This window comes from Pipistrellus kuhlii, unplaced genomic scaffold (genome assembly GCF_014108245.1).
Source record: "Pipistrellus kuhlii isolate mPipKuh1 unplaced genomic scaffold, mPipKuh1.p scaffold_m20_p_15, whole genome shotgun sequence".
NCBI lineage: Eukaryota > Metazoa > Chordata > Mammalia > Chiroptera > Vespertilionidae > Pipistrellus > Pipistrellus kuhlii.
The window spans coordinates 44,535,020-44,554,829 of NW_023425460.1; the positions used below are offsets into that span (position 1 = coordinate 44,535,020).

Genomic DNA, 19,810 nt, shown 5'->3' on the forward strand with positions numbered 1-19,810 from the left:
GGCCATCAATATCGGGGTGCTCACTGCACCCGGCCACTGGGCCGGACTGCAGGATGTCCAGTGGAGAACACAGCCAATAGGGGGCTTCCTCCCCGTAAGGAAGGGTCGGGTAAAACGGCACGATGGAGGCTTACGGAGGTCGTAACCTTGACGGAGGTCATGCCAGAGCCACGCACAGGTCTCTGGCCCTCCGGATAGGGAGCGTTTTCTCGAGGAAAACATGGTCGGCCTGACTCCTAATGATGAGTGAAGACATAAGGGAAGGGTGTGCCAGGCAAGGGAACAGCAGATACCAAGACCCGTGGGAGGTAGCGTGCTCAGAGCGAGTTCGGAGAGGCAGGAAGGCAGGCTCATTGCTAGAGGCCATTGGATGTGCCGATGGGGGAGGAGGGGTCGGTCTGCAAGTGAAAGTAGGCCAGGACCCTGCCAGCCCCAGTGGGAGTAGCCCAGTGTGGGGAGCAGGCGGGTCAGCTGTTGGAGGCCCAGAGCTACTCCCTCTAGTCTGTTGATCCCCCAAACTCCCCGCTCCCCTGGCCCTGCAGCTGGCCCTGCGGGAAGGGGCGCCCTCCCGCTCAGGCACGGCCGGCTGGCACGGTTCCGGAACACCGGGACTCAGCACAGGGCAGGGCTCGCCACGGCCCTCTTGCTTTTCAGAACCACGTTTAAGGAGTTTGCCGAGAAGCACGGCCGGGACCAGAGGTTTCGACTCGTTCAGAAAAGGAAGGACCAAGAGCACTTTTTCAACCAGTTCATCCTTACGCTTAAGAAGCGGGACAAGGAAAACAGACTCAGGCTGCGGAAGATGAGATGAGTGTGCGGACAATGCAATAAGACTGAGCTTTGTGGGAAGGGGCAGGGCGGTGGGGAAGGCCCAGGCTGAGCGGTGGGGCGGGGAGAGGGCCTCCCGGGCTGGCTCAGTCCTCAGAGGATTACTGTTTCATATTGAAGCTTTTTGTATAAGGTGCAGAGTTGGATGCATTTCTAATTGCCATGCCATGTGGGTCCCTTGGTTGTTTCAATTATGCAAATGACTTGTAATATACACGGAGGCTAAACCCACTGCAGGTTGGTAACCGGGCAGGCACGGGCACCGTCTGAAACCACCCCAAGGTGAGCCGACGCTCTGCCACTTCCCTGCACCCCTCCGTGAGTTCCTGCGGTGACAGGGGGGGCCCCCCAGGAGTTCCGGAGCCGGGGCCCGCCTCACTCAAGTGTCCTCACGTCTCCGTCTAGTTTCCTGCGTGGTAGCAATAGGGTCCTTTATCATTCGTCATAGTGACATCCATGAACACCAGGGCACGGGGACGGGGGTGGGGGGCACCCCCAGATGTCGTAGGGTAATCACCTCATACCCCCGGGGCATCCGGCCCGGAGAGGGGGCTGCACTGCCTGTCGGAGGTCCCACCGAGACAGAATTATTTTGTACAAAACCATCCAATAACGTTTGAGTTATTTTTATTGTATGCCCAGAGTGTGCATGGGACTTTTCTCATCATCTTTGTATAGAAAAAAAAAAAAAAATCTAAGATTTTTAAATTAATAAATATTTTAAACCAATGGTGTTTCTGTGGCCGAGTCTTCCCAGGCAACCTCAAGCAGCAAAATGGTGTGGCGACTGCAGGCACTCTGTTTGGAGACATTCCCAAAACATGTATGACGGCACCAAACAAAACTCCTCCTTCCAACGTGAGCGACTCGGGATAAAACCCCGGATAGTGAACGTGTTCTTTGCGTGATGACTCACCCATCTATTCACTCCGGGGGCAGGGAGCGCGGCTTCTGTCCCTGGCCCCCTTCGCCTGCCTCTCGGTCAGTCCCCACAGCCACACAGATCAGGACACACCTGGGCACCGGGGGATCCCTCCATTGGGCTGTCCCTGGTCTTCATGCCAGCACCGTGCCCAGGTCACTCGGTGCGGTTCTGGGCCATGGCTGAGGGGAAGGCCGGGGCCCAGGGGCGTGCTTTCCAGGGCATCACTGGGATTAAACCTTGACCTCCTGGTTTATAGGAGGCGGCCCCCGGGGAAGCCAGTCCCACTCCCATCGCCAGGGTCTAACGGGAACTAGAAACCACCTTGTGATGTGAGCGGGCCGTTTCGTGGAAAGAAGACTAACTGACGATTCATGTTCAGGCCGGAAGGACAGAGCCGGTGGCAGACCGGGGTAGCTGACCTAAGAAGCAGCCACGACCCCCAGGGCTCGGAGGAGCCTCTACAGAGAGTGCCTCCCCGCCCAGCTTGGGTGGCTCAGTGGTTGAGCATTGACCTCTGTACCAGGAGCTCAGAGTTCAACTCCTGGTCAGGGCACATGCCTAGTTGAGACTCAATCCTCAGTAGGGGCATGCAGGAGGTATCCGATCAATGATTCTCTCTCTTCATTAATTTTCCTCTCCCTCCTCTCTGAAATGAATATATGAGAGAAAAGACAGGTTCAGACCTCGCAGGAGAAGGCGCCTCTGCTCTCAGCTGCTCCTGTGCTGGAACCCCCTTTAGGAGCCGGGGAAGCGCCCTGTGTCCTCAGCTGCTGGCTGAGAAAAGAGGATCCTGATCCAGGCGGCCTCCCGGTGCAGAACCAGGTGCTGCAGGAAGCGGCCATTCCCGGCTCCCAGGAGCGGTTCCTTGCATGTCCCACGGTTTGGGTCAGGGCGGGGTCCCTCCGGGACAGCGGGGGTGGCGCGCGCTGACGGCTGCCCGGCGTCACCGTAGCATGGTCACCGCCACTAAATTTTGGCTAAACCACTGGACCGGGGCCGTAATGGGAAGACATAAAAGGGGCCCGCAAAGCATTCAGGATTTTTCGGTTTTATTTAGGATATAAAAGCACTATTTATTATGGTCCCACACACGATAAATATCTCTTGCCACAGGCATCATCGCTTTGCAACTGACGCCGTATTTTAGAAATGGAATGGCCCTTGACGGCCCAGTGATCCGACCGCGTCCACACCGTGTGTGTCCGCTCCGCCTGGGGGTGGCCTCGCTGGGGTGGCCGGGAGGGGACTGTCCCGGAGCTGATTTCCGAGGTCGGTCTGACCTTGGTGGCCGCAAGGCCCGGGCAGCAAAGCCTGGGTTCCTGTGCGGGGCATCCTTTGTCCAGAGTGGTCGCTGCGGCTGAGTCCCCTGCCAATGCCCCTCATCTCTAGCTGGGCAGGGGTGGAGGGGGGCACAACAGCGGGTCGCATGTGGCAATTGGCCATAGCAGACATCGAGCCCCAGCCAGGCCTCAGTCCAGCCCGGTTTGCTCCAGGGCAGCAGAGGAGAAACAGCCCTGCCTCTGGGAGCAGCGAGTGCGGGGAAGGCAGAGGGGCGAAGCGGACTGTGCTGGCCGGGGTGCAATGGCCCTAAGACGACAATGGCACTCAGCTGTCCTCAGCTCGGACCTCTGCCGGACATTCCCCTGCTTCCTGCTTCCACAGGCTGCTCACTCCTGTGCTCCTCGCAGGAACCCACAGGGCCGTCAAGATCGCCCCATTTTACAGACGGACAGTCTGAGTCAAAGAGAGGCAGCGAGCGAACGGGCCGAGGTGCAAGCAAGTGGCCTTGGGGCCCTGGTGTCTCACCACTGCTCAGCAAGACCCCACACAGTCACGCTGGGAGGGGAAGACAGGACCGGCTCTGAGCTCAGTGCTCCCTGCACCCCCTTATCTCCTCCGGGGTACGTGGGCCCTCAGGAGTCCCGGTTCTATGCCTTCCAGGTCTCAGGCGGCAGAAGCCACCAGCCCAGGCCCGTGGAGCTAGCACACCTGCCCCCGTTTCTCTCCAGGGCGGGGCGACGCTCAGCGCTGTTTAAAACAGAGACCGGGGGCCAGAGAGCCCGGCACCAGCGGCCGAGCCTGGGCTGGTCTTTAAAGATCCGATTCCGCTCTTTCCAAGTAGCCCTCCCCGTCCTGGGGGCTGAGGGGGAGCGGGGCCAGGTGAGCCTCAGAGCAGGCTTGATCGATGCCACGCACACCATACCCTTATCCCAGAGACAGCGTCTGGGTCCGCCTGGGCTGCCCAAGGAGTGACCGGTACCTGGGCCAGTGGGGCTGAGGGGTGAGGGAGAGGGGTGTCAGGAGGTGGCAGGTAGGGGAGGGAGGGACACCCAGGCCGCTGGAGCTGGGAGGAGGCCGGCCTTGCCCCATTTGCTGTACTTAATCACCCGACTGAGGTATTATAATCCCATCTTCTTATGTCTCAGGCTGAGATAGGAGAGAGGATATACCGCCTGATTATGCACCGGATAATGTATTAAGCCGGGAAGGTCTTAAAATTAAAACATTTAGGAAGGAATACCTGGGGAGGTAGTTAAAATCCATTAAAATCCTTATCAAATGATGAAAATATCTCGGGGTGGGGGCGGGGGCGGAGGGTGGGATCGGCCTCTTAGCTGTGTTCACTTCCACGATGTTCACATAAGACCAATGTCCATGAAGATACTTGGGATTTAGAAGTCCCTTTGGCCACGGGCTGAGAACCCAGGACAGGGACAGGGCGAGCTCCCAGAGGGGTCCCTACCCATGCGGGGGAGGGTGTCCTGTCACAGACCCGCTGGCTCCCGCTGGGGGTGCCGGCAGCTGCTCGGGCTCCTCCCCTCCCTCCTCTGTCCCTGGCCGGCACCTGCGGGTGCACAGCGCACCTGTGCGGTCCAGGTTGGGGGCCACTCCCCAGTCCTGCTGGCCCCGTCCCCCTGCAGGCCCAGCCCCTGCTCCCGTCAGCCTTGGCGGGCCTGCAGCTGGCCTGAGCCCTGGCTCTCACCCCTGTCCCGGGTGTCAGCCATCACCGGTGTCGGAGGGGACAGCACTGGGACAGAACTGGTTTCTTCTGCTCAGAGCCCAGCCCACCCAGGACCGGTCATGTACGGGGTCACCACGTGGGCAGCCGGGCCACCCCTTACTGCGCTCCTCCGGGATGGGGAGGCTCAGAGGCTGGACACACCTGTCTGCCACCAGGTCCCTGCAGCTTGGAAGGAGCCCTGGACCTCTCTCAGCCTCTGAGGCCTCACCCAGGCCGCCGGCTCCCCTCCCGTTAGGAGGCTCCTCCCTCACGGATTTTGCTTGAGTCCTCACCCTGGCTCTGGAGGAAGCCCAGAGAGGGGGTGATGGTCAGGACAGAGTCGGGGTGCAGCAGGCCCCTCCCCCCCCCCCGCGGCAGCTCCTTCCCGCTGGAGCTCCTGGTAGGCGAGCTTTGCAGAGAGCCCAGGGGCATCGCGGGGCTGTGTGGTGGCCGCTGCTCCCGGAGGGAACGAGGTCCGGGGTGGCCTTGCTGAAAGCTTCACGCATATTTCACACGTTCCTCTCCTCCTCAGCAGCCCTGGCACCGGGCAGACAGCGGGTGTCAGAAAGCACAGACAGAGAGGCTCGGGGCCCAGACTGGCCTGGTGCCGTGGGGGGTCGCGTTGCCAACGGGCTCAGAGGCGCTTTTAGCGGGGAGCCCAGGAGCTCGGAGAAGGAGCCAGCCCGGGACTGGTCGGTGAACAATGGTCCCCGCCTGGCTGTGGGCCGACCTGGTGGAGATCCGTGACGGAGACCCAATGTAGGGAGACCAGGAACACAGGGTGCAGGCGTCCAGGAGGGGGTGCGGCTGACGCGGCCCCGGGGTAACAGGTGTCACGCTGGCGGGCAGGAAGGTGGCTGAGACGCCCACATTCTGAGCCTCTGTCCCTCCCTCTGTGAGAACCAGGCTTCCCTGTGCTCACAGGAGATGAGGATCTGGGAGGAACTAGGCCTTTAAGAGGCTTGCATGATGGAATTTTCCAAAAGTGTAGATTCGGGGAGAGAACAATGGCCCCGGGCACCCTGGTGGCACCCCAGGAGCCAGGCCGAGAGCTGGGTCCTTTGGGTGTGCTACTCCCCCCACCCCCCGCAGGTTGGCTCACACCTGGGCATCTCCTGCGTCTCAGCACCTGGACTCTGGCTCCTGCCTGGGGTCTCAGAGGGAATCCCTGGCCCAGTGGCTGTGACATAAAGAGGGAAAGCTCGGCCCTGGCTCTGATGGTTGGGTTTTGTCCCAGACCCCGAAAGGTTGCGCGTTGGATTCCCAGTCAGGGCACACGCCCAGGTTTTGGGCTCCATGGCTGGTGGGGGCGGTGCAGGAGTCAGACGATTAAGGTGCTCTCCCATCAGTTTCTCTCTCTCCCCCTTCCTCTCCCTTCATCTTTCTCTAAAAATAAATAAATATTCTTTTAAAAAAATCAACACTAGAAATAATTAGGAGAGAGAGAGGAGGCCCTGGCTGGGGCCTCCCTTCCCCCCACGGCCGCCATGGGGCCGAGGACCCCCTCTGGGAGCCGGCTGGGTGCCCAGGGGGAGAGCCCAGGCTGTGGCTTCTTTAGGGCGCGGAGCTGATGAGCTTTCTGGGAAGAGATGCCACGTGATACCCAGCCTGGCTGCCCCCTGCAGGCAGCTCAGACCTCACGCACCCCGCTATTGTTTCTGATTTAATGCTCATTGGCCGGTTAGGTTGCCACACGCGGAGTAGACCTGTTTCCATGGAGATAAAACCTGGGCGTGGGGCCCACACCCGGGCTCACCCCGGGAAGACGGGGTTCTGCACCTGCGATCAGGGCACGGTCTTCCGGGCGCAGCTGCGTCCGGCTCCTCCGTGCCCGGCCCCACTGCTCCGGGCCAGCGGCCTCCATCCTGTTCGGGGCTCAGGACCTCGCCATATCAATCTGGGGCGAAGGCCCGGTATGAGAGGAGGACAGAGGGATTTGCATCTTTGGAAATGCTTGTGGATAGCCTCAGCGGAGATGTGTAAAATTTTGATTCATGGAAAGACTTTTTTTTTTTTTTTTTCTGCAAGAGAAACACAGGGAGAACTCCTGGTCAGCCTGAAGTGAGGGCGCGGGAGAAGGCTGCAGCCCAGCCCGGACCCCAGCTCGGGCTTCCGGTGGACGGTGAGGGTGAACTGCTCGGCAGCCAGGCCTTGCTGAGCTCCCCGCTTCGTGACCAGGCCCTTCGGGGGGACACAGGCCTCCCACCTGCTCCTGGGGAACGGGGCCCCAGGCTGGCTCTCGGGGTCACAGCCCAAGGTCAGGGTTGTGTTTGCCTGCTGCTGGGGTGGAGGGAGAGGGCCGGTGATGGGTGTCCGGCTCCGGAGCCACCTGGCTGGCGGGGGGTGGAGGACCTACTCTGCCTGTGACTGGTCTTTAGGAAGAAGTGCTTGGCAGGGGGTGGGGGGTGGAGGAGGGCATCACACGCAGGACAGGGCGGGCTGTGGAATTCTGGAGAAAAGTGCTGGGCATTGGCAGGAAGCTGGAGGGCGTGGTCTGAAAGTCAAGGTCACAGGGCCATGCAGGCCCTGCCCCTTGAAGCTGCCAGATCCCATGCACAGCACGCCAAAGGGCTGGCCACAGTGGAAACTTGTGTCCTTGGGCTCTTCCTTCTCTTTCTAGATGGCTCAGGTGCCAGCCCTCGCGCACCTCAGAGGTCCCTTTGGCCTTGCAGGACACATGCCACTCTCCCCTCCAGCAGCGTCACTGGGGGTGAGACGGCGGCCGGAGCACCTGCTCAGCAGGGACCTGAGTCAGCCTTCCCGGGAGCGTCCGCATGGGCCTCTCCTACTGGGTCAGAGCCGTTCTCTGCTCAGTCACCTGTCGCTCTGGGGCCTCGTTGCCCTAAGTCACCAACCCAGCGATTTGATCTGCTGTCCTCCGGTACCTGGACGGCCCTCGGTGCGTGTAGCCGGGGCAGGCCGGCAGCAGAGGCCGGGCCAGGCTGGGTCGGGGGAGGGCTGGGTTGGAGGTGGAGGCAGCAGGGGCCCAGTGTGGGCCATCGGGACCCAGGGCCACAGCCCCACTGGAACCAGGGAGGTGGGACGTGCTTTGAGCTCTCTGAATGGGAGAGCAGGGATGCTGGGTGGTCTGTGATGGGGGTGTTAAATGTGCCCCTTCCAGTGAGAAACACTCGGGGGTAAGGGTATGTGTGTGTACATGCATGTGCATGCGTGTGCATACATGTGCATGAAACAAGAAGAAGCGTGGCTCTCGGCAGGTGACCTGTCCATGGGGGCCTCGGGAGTGGGCTGCAGGCCGTGGCACCGCAGGACCCGGGAGCTTCAGCCAGCAGGAGGCCCACGTGCCCCGTTTCTACAGTTGCTGGAAAACGCCAGTGCTAGACAATTTGGGCCCAGAAATTATTAAATGCATAATCTCCTTTTGAAATATTCATTTTATTTTGCTATAAACATTTCTGTAATGAGCACATAAACATCGTGTGTCAGGGAGCTGGTGCGCAGTGCGAGCGGAGTGAGCGGATTCGTGCCCAACAATCACCAGCGTATTTTAGGGAGTGCGGCTGGGGGAAGGGGCATGTTTCCGAGGAACCCCGATTGGGCACTGAAGAAGCAGCAATCAGACGGGGGTGGGGGGTGGAGGTGGGGGGAGGGCTTGCCCTGGCAGGGGTCTGGGGAGGTGGGGTGCTCAGGCTCACGGGCGCTCTCCCTTTCCAGTCTTGGAGTTACCCATTTCTCCAAGGAACCCGGGTTTCTTTTAATGAACAGATAGAAGAGGTTATATATACAAGCATATGCAGACATACTTTCATTACACTAGAGCAGTGGTCAGCAAACTGCGGCTCTCAAGCCGCACATGGCTTAAGAGCCGTGGTTTGCCGACCACTGGACTAGAGAAAAGAGGATTGTTGCATTTTCATTAAACACTTCATCTTTGCAACCACGGGGCTGCAGTGATGGCACGGATGCAAAGACAGCATCCCAGGTGTGCCCACTCCGCCTACCTCCCCCATTTCCCCTCCTCCTCCCGCAAAGAGCATGGGCCACCACCCAGGGTCTCCACCATGACTTGCTCATCCGCTCGCTCTGGGACACACGATTTCACTCTCCCTGGGTCATCGGCCCGTCCAACGAAAGCCAGCGAAAGCTCCAGTTCCCTCGCTGTCCTCAGAGAACAGCCCACGGAGGGCGGACACGGAGGGTATGCTTATTCACAGGACGTCTGAATTGTTTGTGTGATTTTCATGATGCATTTGCTGTAGACTTGATTGGGTCCACGGAGTTCTGTTTGAATTTAACTCTATGGCTTGTCGTTTTATTCCCTTGGTTTTGTTTTATGCACATGTAGAACATGTGCGTGGTGGAATAGAAAATTACCGGTCACCCTTCCTCTGCTCCTTTTTGTGACATAAGCGACCGTGTGCCATGTTCGCTCCTTTGCACTAGGTTATTGTGTTTGTTTGCTTTTCACTTAAAAAATCCAACGGGCCATCCCTCATGTCAGCACAGAGCTCCCATCATCTCTCCAGCCTCCTGACCACGTGACCCTCCGCCCTGCGGGGCTTTCCATATTCCCAATGTCAGCAACGAGGGAATCATTACATTTTTGCCAAGGTTGGGTCATAGTTCAGGGAAACTCCTAGACATGTGATACCAGGCTGTGGTGTGTGCTCATGCCATTTCCCAAGGAGTTGTCCCCCTCCATGGGACAGCCACTCTCTCTACACCCGCCAGCATTGCCAGGGTGCCCATCCCCCCATCTTGTCAAGTTTATGAACTGTGTGCATCTGAAAGGGGAGAAACGGGATCCACATGCAGTTTTCACATGTTATTCTCCATGATGAATACAGTTGTAAGTGTTTTCTCACACTGGGCTGTTTATCTTGAATTCATTTAGAGTGATTTGTGCCATCTGATTTTAAAAGTATGCCTTTCTGCTTATCAATCTTTCATGTTATTGCTCCCAAATTTGAGCTCCAAACAGGAAAGTGTTTCTCATTTCCAGGTTACAGTCACTCCTGCTTTCTCTGGTATTTGCACATTTTTATTTTTGCCTCCAGATCCAGCTGAAATGTGTCAGGGTGAATGCTGTGAGGGTGGGGGGAAAGGGGGAAGAGTCTGGTTTTCCAAGGGGCTGCCAAGTTTCTCACACCCCCAAAAAATACGTTTATATTTTACCCGTGGATTTGAGAGACGCTCTCTTTAGTATGTGTTCAGTTCCCAGATCATGTAATTGGTTTTATTTATGGATTTCTATTTTCTTCTATTGATCTGTGGCTTCTTCTATTGGTCTGTTTATCATATTTTTAATATCTAGTAAGCCTCCCTTAATTGCTCAAAAATATCTGCTAAGATATTTTGCAGTAGTTTCCACATGAGGTGTAGACTCTGCTTGTTTGGTTTCAGAAAAAGATAAATCCATTAGACTTTTCATTGGTATCACAGGAAATTTATACATTAACCTGAGGAAACTGGCCTCTATCAGTTTGAATATTACTGCCCACGAATAGGAGATGCCTCTCTGTTCGGGCAAGTCTAATTTTAGTTTTAAAGTGGGCACTTTGGCATTTTTCTCATATAAGTTTGTAGTTTTTCAAAGTTTATTTTATGTATTTTTTATTGCTAGTTAAATGCTCTATTCTTATCCACTATCTCTTCTGTTTGGTTATTACTGTGCAAAGGCTATTTATTACTATGTTCATTTTATACCATGATACTTTACTGGATTATTTAATTTGTTAGGCTTTGTATAGGTAGGTTTTGGTTTTAGCTTAATTACTTTAATTCCAACTTTCTTGGGGTTTGGGGGATACTCACATATCACAGCAAACAGAAAGGGTTTTCTTCCTGCTCCGCTATTATTTTTTTCCTGTCTGATTGCATTGGCTAATGTCTCTAATGTCCCTACTACAATGTCCCACAGGTATGGAGATGTTTTCTGATGAGGTACGAGCTTGGCTTCGGTACTAAGGAATATTTTATCATGTCAAGGATATGTCCTCAAATTCCCACTTAATTGAGCATGTTCATTGTTTTAATCAGGGTCTTTAGGATTTTGTCTTTTGTTTTCTGGCAAAGCTGCTGAAGGAATAATAGGTTATTTGCAAGCAAAGTATTGATAAACACAAACATTATCCAAATCTGTGTTGATTAGGGAGAACCAATTCACTGCAATAGGGAGATATTCATTACGTACTGAACTAGAAAAGTTTAAAAACAAGGATGGTAGTCATTGCCCATTAAGGAAGAGAGCAGTGAGCCTGCTTCTGCTACTTAAGGATTAGTTAGCTATTGCCGACTTTCTTGACTTAACATAATTTGATTCAGTGATTTCTTTTCTTAGTAACTAGTCCCAGGAAACAGTCATAATGACCATCAAAGACTTCTCGGAAAAGGTGCTCATCACAATATTAGCCATAATAGTGGAAAAATGCAAAAATCTCACGTCCAACGATCCGGGAATAATTAAATGGTGCTGGATCGTACAACAGATAAATTACAGAACCATTCAACGACTTCTTGAAAATTGTCAACAACTGGTAAAAAAAAAAATTGACTATACAATATTCAGTAAAAAAAAAATAAATCAGGATATAAAATTTCATGTGCAGTATAAGCTCAATTATGTAAATATGTGTGCACAACACTGGAAGAGAATGCAAATGCCTCCCTCGGCACTCACCCCTGGGTTACAGCAGGCAGGTCTTTAAAATGTGTTTTTTCTGGGCAGTTTCTTACGAGCATGTATTACTTTCCAAAAATAATAATAATGACAGAAAAGCAATAGGTGGTCTCCCCATAAAGAGGGGCCCTGGGGCCCCCAGGCTGAGCTGGGGGGTGGTTTCCGAGCCTGGATTGCTTCGCCTCCTCCTCCCCCAGAGCCGCAGCCTTCCTGAGCCTCCTGGAAAATCAGATATTTCTATTCTGCTTTCTATTGACTAACGGAGCACCTCATCACACATCATTACACATTTATAGATCTTCATTTTCCAGTCTGTTTTCCTCTTCTCTCGGTTTATTGTTATTCGGTTTGTTTTATGTGTATGACTGAAATACAGTTTTGGTTTCTTTATTTTCCTCCTTAGAAATTAAGTGTTAGCTGCCAGAAGCTAGGTGTGGCTCATGGAGTCTCGCTGAGGGCAGTTCCAGAGGGAGGGGGGGGGGGCTCACTCCTGTCCCCCCAGGACTTGTCCCCCCTAGTCCTTTGCTGGGCATCAGCTGTCCGTTCCAGAGAGCCCAGGGGCGGGCAGTGTTTTGTAACCTCTGATGTGCTGCTGCCGGCGGGCCAGACTGGCTCCGTTAGTTGAGCATCATCCTGAGCTCTGAAAGGTTGTGGGTTCGGTTCCTGGTCAGGGCACATGCCTGCATTGCAGGTTTGATCCCCACTCGGGGAGCATATGAAAGGCAACCAATTGATGTTTCTCTCTCACATCAACGTCTCTCTCTCTCCCTCTATATTTCTCTCTGTAGGCATGTCCTTGTGTGCCGCGCCAGCACGGCCAAGGGTGACCCTGAGTGGGGGCGGTGAAGGATTGAGAAAAGACAGATAAGAGAATGAAAGGTGGGTCTGGGTGGGACGCTGGTTCTCTGTTGGAGAGCCTCTCTGATTGAGAGACAGCGCCAGTGCCACAGACTTTAAGCTGTGTCTTTATTTTATAGCAGATGCCACGAGGCAAAGTAAGGGCGGGTCAAGATGTTTACACCATTCTCGTGAGTTTTGATCCTACTCAACTACATGCACCCGATCCAGCTTTGTTTACTTGCAGCCTCTATCACTCAGGCACGTGGGGCCGGCCACGTGTTTGAACCACGGGTTCAAGCTCCCAACCACAGCTGTTGGCTATCAATGTGCTGGGAGGGCTCTGCCCTCCACGCTGGGACTTGCACGTGGCCATGAATGGACTGTGCTCTCTCAGTAGTCTGAGACTCGAACCTGTCCAAACACTGTAGCCGCTCTCCACATCCCTGAGTGATAATAATAATAATAATAACAATAATAATAATAATAATAATAATAAAAGATGCTGCTGCTGGGTACCAGGTGACAGTCTTGTGATTCCAGTACAGAACAGAATGAAGCTACTCTGTGGTTTGTCCTGGAAAACACATGTGTCTGAGGGAGGGAGGGCCAACTTTCTGCCCGCCCCATGCCAGACACCGGGTCTCCGGAGCTGGAAACCCCGCATGGTGGCCTCTGAAAGGGCTGTGGCTTGTCATCAGGCCAGCTGGACCCTGCAGCAGGCCCTTCGAGACGGCCTGGGCATGGGGGACCTGGGGACCTGGCCAGCTATCCCTCAGGAAGGTCAGAATCGAACTCCCCACGGCCTATCCTGCTTCTGAGTCCTTTCAGCTGGCCTTCCACCTGCCCTGTGCACCCCTTCTGTCCTGAAGCTTGAATACCCCCTGGCCCCTGGTCTGTTTTAGCGGAAGAGCTGGTGACCAGGAAAAGGCGGAGACTCCCACCGTGTTCCCGGAGCAGGGCGTCCTGGCCCGGGTGGACTAATGGGCATTCCCGACCATGATGCCTCCAGCGGCTGGGCACACGTCACCGCCTGCAGCCCGGCGGCTCTGGCATGGCTGGCACCGACGCTCTGTGTGGGCCTGTGGTCTGGACAGTATCCTCCAGCCACACCTCCCTCCTCTCCTCCAAAGAAATGTTCAAACCTGCAGGGAACTTTTATAAGTTTATTTGAGCCAAACTGACGACTATTGCCAGGAATCGGAATCTCCATGGATTGAGAAAATGCTCCGGAAAATGGCAGTTTTGTACCTTATTTCACACATTGCAATCAAAAGGGAAGACTAAGTGGGTTACTTGAACGCCATTGGAGATAGATTAGGGAGGCGGGAGGAAGCCAAGCAGGGAAACCTCTGGGGTTGGATGAAAGGCAAAATGATAGACATGGGCTTCTCTTACACAGAGGGGGGCAGGGTCCACCATGACCCCAGAATGATGAGGGACGTGGCCTCTGCTCTGGTGCTTGTGCTTTGAGGGGCTCAGAGAGAAGGAAGTCACTTTGCTATTGCCAAGGCCTGTTCTCCCGGTGTGTTACCCTAGGTGCAAAGAGACGGGGGCATCTCAGTTAGGGGAAGATGGACTTCTGTTGGGAAAATGCCACCTAGGACAAGACTCCCGCCATGAACTGCTTTAAGCTGAAAGGTCTTAACTTCAGACCATCTTGGTGGTCACTTCCCGTCCCTGAGTTTGTAAGGCTGCCACGCAGGCCTCCCCTGAGCTTGTCAGGGTAAGTATGTGGCTTTCCTTCCTTCCCTCCTCCCGCGACTACCCCAAGGCTTAATTGTGTAGCAGCCAGGCCTCAGCTGCAGGCCCATTAGATCCTCGCCCGGAAGCCCGGTGAATCCACAGTGAGGGGCAGGTGTTTGCCTTCAGGTACACTCTCTCTGAGGGTGTAAACCGAGTCCCTGGAAATGGTGAGGAGGACTCAGCAGGCGGTGGTGAACCCGGAGGACAGGGCAGGCGAGGGGGAATCGGGAACGCTCGGTAAGTAAGACTGTTTGCGGCGGGTGTTGAGGTCCAGGGGGGGTTTTCCAGGTGGGAGATGGGCCAGAGGGCCCGGCAGAGGAAGAGCGTGGGCCGCGGGTGGAGCCCAGACCTCAGAAAGAGGCCCTGGTCCCATAGGGAGGCTCTGTGGGCTGGGCTGGGAGGAGAGCAGCAGGGCAGACCAAGCACCGGCCCTTTGCTCCATCAGGAATGGGTACACTCTCTGCAGGCGGGCATCTCCCTGCCCCCCAGCGCCTGCCCTGCCTGCTGGAGGGTCCCCTAGTCCCTGAAGCTCTCTCTTTGGGCAGGACCACAGGGGGGCTGTCTGGGATGGGCACCGCCTGGGTGTGTGTGGCTGGGGTTCCCAGGAAAGCATCCGTCCTTGTGCTGAGCAGAGGGCATCCTGCAAGTACATGGCCAGTGCATGCCCTCCAGTGGGCGGGGCACGTGGGGTGCTGACATGGCAGCTGGAGTTGTGTTTCTAGGCCAGACCCTTCTTGTTTCAAGGCCCAGAGGCCAAGGAGATGGTGTGGAGGCATTTCCTGAGCTCAGTCCCTTCCAACCCCTCCCCCTATCCAAGCACTCAGGAGCCACGCTGTGCTCTGGCTTAATGAGCGAGAGGAGGCTTCTGGCTATTAGGGGACAGCCGTCGCAGCTCATTAGCCCCGTGGTCATTCCTCCCGCCCCTCATTTCACAGCTGAGGAGACTGAGGTCCGCCCTCACACACCCCAGGAGGCATCACCACCCAGAATAAAAGCTTTCCCGTTTGATAGTTGACAGTGACCAATGCAATGTCCTGGTGACTGAGCACGGGGTGAGGGACCATGAGGGGATGCGGGCGGCAGGGCCTGGGCTGTGTGCGTGAGTTTGCTCCAACCCCACTCAGGCACCTCGGTTTTGTGAGGGCTGCAGTGCTTGGTCGTTGTTCTTTTCCTTAATGTGTGTTCCTTAGATGATCTAAAAGGAGTACTGCAAATAATTCCTCTTGGCAAATTTGATCATCTCTAATAATAAAACTAGACGGACAGCTGAATGACCTTCCAGATGGCATTCTGGGCATCCTTCCGGATGAAGCTGTGGTGGCGGGGCCAACGCAGAGGTGGTTAGGGGCGATCAGACAGGCAGGCAGGCAGGCGAGCGGTTAGGAGCCAGTGGCCCTGGATTGAGAGAGGGAGGCCCGATCCAGTGGGTCTGGGATTAAGAGAGGGTGGTGCAGGCTGGGCTGAGGGACACCCTCCCCCACCACCCGCTGCATGAATTTCATTCAGTGGGCCTCTAGGATAAGTTATAAAAGTTCAGAAGGTCAGTGGTTCTTCACTTTTTCTTTTTCTTTTTTTTACTTTTTTATTATGGTCTCTAAAATTATGATGAAAGCTATAATCTCCTGACTCAGGCTCATAGTAATTTGCATACAATTATGCTTTAATTGAAAATGAATATTTTTAATAAAGAAAAGGGAATATATTTTGAAGGAAATATCTTTACGCTTTAATTTGCTGCTGTAAAAATTGATTTCTAGTTTATGTGAAATAATTCACACAAATCTTAGTTGAGCCAATAAAACAAAAAAAGTGAATTTTTAATACTGCATAACAGGAAAAGTCTATGAGAAGGCTGCCTCAGCTGGGCTTAATGAAAGGGAGGTGGCTTGCCCTAGCTGGTTTGGTTCCATGGCTAAAGCATCAGCCTGCGGGACTGAAGGGTCCCAGGTTCAATTCCCATCAAGGGCACACGCCTAGGTTGTCGGTTCAATGCCTGGTCCTGGTGGAGGCATGTGTGTGAGGCAACCGATCTGTCACATGGATGTTTCTCACTCTCTGTCTCTCCCCTCCCTCCCACTCTCTCTAACAACTAATGGGAAAATATCCTGAGGTGAGGATTAACAAAAAATAAAATAATAAAATAAATAAAAAGGAAAAGGAAGTGAGGTGGCCTTGGGCGTGGCACTCTGGTGGGTGCTCAGTTTTGTCCGGGAGCGAGCGTTCTCCGAGCTCAGGGAGGCCAGTGGCTCTGTGTGCCGGGGTCGGGGGTCCGGAGGTCTCATCGGGAAGATCTGCTCCCCCCGCGGCTGGACAGTCTTCTTGTCCCTGTAAATACCTCCCGCCGGTGCCAGCGGGCCTCCCAGGTGCACAGCGAGCACCATGGACCCCTTCTCGCCGGAAGCAGCCCCAGATTCCTCTGAGAAGAGCAGCGCGAGGGCTTTTCACCGGGTTCCACCGGCTCTCCCTGCGGGACTGTGCGGGGGAGGGGCAGGCTGAGGTTTTGGGGAGCAGGTCACCCCCTCTCCCAGGGAAAGCTTTCCCATGGCTCTCAGCGTGGTGATGGCCCTGAATCCTGTCTGCCCTGTTCCATGTGCCAGCGACATCCACTCCCGGAGCCCCCCAGCCTCGCTGCTCCCCGTGGCTGTTCCCAGACCAGCTCTCTTTCCCTCCCAAAGGGGCCCGGCTGGCAGGACACTCAGGCCGGCCCCGGAGAACAGAGATCCCTAGACATCCAAAGGATCTCTGCGGAGAACACCAGACCCCCTCCTTCCATTTCTTAGCAAAAACCTCTCGAAAGGCAGCCATTCCCGCTCCGTCGCATGAATTGGATCCATTTGGCGGTCCTGGCGGAGCCTCGTCCGGGTTATTGATGGTGGTTGAGAGCAATCTGATCCCGGCGACAAGAGAACATGACGGCTCCTTTTTACAGGACAGCGCCGCCGCCGCCGGGCAGGAGTGTGGCCTGTGCGCTGAACACAAGGCTCCCAGGCCAGGGCGACTCTGCGAGCAGGACCTCCTGCCGGCTTTAGGACAGAGGGACAAGGAAGCATGTGCAGGAGGCACAGGGTCCGGAGACCGCCCAGCGGGCGGGACAGAGGCGAGTGTGGGCCACATTAGCAGCACCAGTGGGGTCACCTGGGTGCTAAGTGCGGGGGGGGGGGCATCTGCATGGGGGGTCCCGGGAAATGGCAGGGATTCTGGAAAGGGCCACACCTCTGGGCCTTGGCCAGCATTTCTCACTTTTTAAGAAATGTTTTTCTTTGTTTGTTTTTTGTTTGTTTGTTTGTTTTTTATCGATTTCTAGAAAGAGAGGAAGGGAGAGGGAGACAGAGATACAAACATCAATGGGAGAGAAACATCATGGATCGGCTGTTTCCTGCATGCCCCCTAATGGGGGATGCAGTCAAGGGCCTGATCATGGGCCCTTGAGTGCAAGGGCAGGAACCTTGATCTCTTGGTTCCTGGGTTGACGCCTAACCATTGAACAACACTGGTCGGGCCTTTTCTCCCTTTTATTATTTTATTTTTTTAAATATATTTTATTGATTTTTCACAGAGAGGAAGGGAGAGAGATAGTTAGAAACATCGATGAGAGTAATCGATCAGCTGCCTCTTGCACGCCCCCTACTGGGGATATGCCCGCAACCAAGGTACATGCCCTTGACTGGAATCGAACTCAGGACCCTTCAGTCTGCAGGCCGATGCTCTATCCACTGAGCCACATCGGTTTCGGCCTTTTCTTCCTTTTATGTGGTTCCTTCTGCTTGGCCTTAGATGAACAGCTTTTGCCTCGGGGGGGCCAGTTTGAGTTTTGTTTCAGTGGCAGCCTTTGCAGAAAGAGCAGCCCTCCAGCACAGCTATGCAGATGCGCTGGCCTTCATGACGGCTCATGTGGCAACTGTCAGCAGCCTCCACCGGAGGCCCTGGCCTTTCGTCCCCTCCCGCTTGGGGACCAGAGCAAGCGGATGTACACCTGTACCCAGAGGGGCCCCCTGTCTCCGCTCCCTGGGTGACACCAAGAGAAATGTCAAAGGAAAGCATCTGTAACAGCAAAGGCGTTGTCTGAACTCCATAAAGATGATGAGAGGCCGGGAGGCGGTGGTAATGGCAGCTGTTCCCCGGGTTCTGAGCCTCAGCGGCCCCTGCTCAGAGGGAAAACCATGTGCTAATGAGGCTCTTTGACACCACCATGTGCAGAAATCCCAGCTGCCCTGAGGGAAGGGCTCCCCTGATCCTCTTTTGAATGGAACTCGGACACCGAGAAGAGCTTCCTTTCAAACTGAGCTCAGTGACTGGAGCCGCAGGAAAATGACTTATTTTCTCTCCCAAGCATAAGTCAGACTAGAGAGGGGCCCTGTCACAGAAGCTGGAAAGCTGTGTTTCATCCTGGAGGGGGTTTGACCGAAGCCTCTGGAGGGAGACTTCCCAGCAGGTCCGGAGGCACCTGCACGCTTCACATGTGTTCACGGCAGCCGGCCAGGCTCATGGAGCTGGACACGCCCTGCCTGGCCGGAGCCATCAGGGGATGGAGGGGTTTAAAAAATATTTTAAAATTCGACTTTCCATCCTAACAGAAAAGTAAGAGTCTCACCTGCAGTGAGTCTGGGGGGAAATGCAGACCTGGGGATCCAACACTCTTTCCTCCTACACTTCCTGTGAGGTGGTCACAGGGAACCCTGACAGCGGCGGGGACACAGGCCTCCTCCCCTCGCCCGCTGGTTTGCGGAGAGGCAAGCTTGCTCTCTGTGCCTGCAGCCTCCTCTCTAGGTGCTGAGAGAGGCAACCTGGGAGCATGGTCCTCTTTAGGCTCAAAATATGTATCCATTGCCAAAACCAGTGTGGCTCAGTGGATAGAGCGTTGGCCTGTGGATTGGAAGGTCCCAGGTTCGATTCCAATTAAGGGCATGTACCTTGGTTGGGGGCACATCCCCAGTGGGGGGTGTGTAGGAGGCAGCTGATGGATGTTTCTCTCTCATCATTGATGTTTTTAACTTTCTATCCCTCTCCCTTTCTCTCTGTAAAAAATCAATAAAATATATTTTAAAAAAGTAAAATAAAATAAAAAATGTATCCACGTATCCACTCCTGGGATGTTCTACGTCTGACATCTGTATTTTTGTGTTTTAAACATGTGTGTATATGAATTCCAATATTTTTCTTTTTTCTGCATAAAAGTGCAAAATTCTCTGTTTTTATTACATATGGGAGCTGGGATCTCCCAGGGACCTGTATAAAATGGTGTGCCTGTATGTAAGTTTCATTTCACAATTCTAGAGAGAACTTAGGACTTCATAATTTTTGATTTACTAGAAATAACATGGAACAACCCAATTTCCAATGCGTTTTTGAATATCTAGCTGTTGACTAATAAATCAGGGACTGAATCTCCATCCTGGGTTCTGAGAGCAGCTTCTCAACCCTTTGGATTTGCTGAATGGTGGGAACAAGCCTCTTTGTTATTCACGGTGGGCCCTGGACCACATCGGAGCTCATGGTAACTGGCAACTCATGGTGGGACCCTTGGTAGCCTTGGGGTGGGGGGTGGTCATGCCGGAACCACCAGCGATGGAATCTAAGGGCTGGGGCTGGGAGCCATGCTGGAGTCTCCCCTGTGAGGAAGGACAGGGGCTGAAGACCAAGTTCAGTCACGTGGCCAACGGTCCAATCAATCATGCTGACCTAACGAAACCCCATCAAAACTCCAGCTACCAGGCTCGGGTGAGTTTCCCAGTTGGCAGTCACCTCCGGAGGCTGGGGAGTGGACACGTCCTGCTTCCTGGGGTGAGGAGGACACAGGAGCTCCGTGCCCGGGACCATCTCAGACCTCATGCTA

General features: G+C 54.7%; 1 protein-coding gene across 1 annotated transcript in view; it reads left to right on the plus strand.

Moving 5' to 3' along the window:
- Positions 1–1,556, plus strand: part of TCERG1L (transcription elongation regulator 1 like) — an 80,018-nt gene extending 78,462 nt beyond the window's left edge. The window contains exon 12 of the mRNA XM_036437973.2: positions 655–1,556. Within this exon, the coding sequence (XP_036293866.2) occupies positions 655–811 (157 nt within the window). The 3' untranslated portion in view covers positions 812–1,556. The remainder of the gene's footprint in view (positions 1–654) is intronic.
- Positions 1,557–19,810: the final 18,254 nt, after the last annotated feature.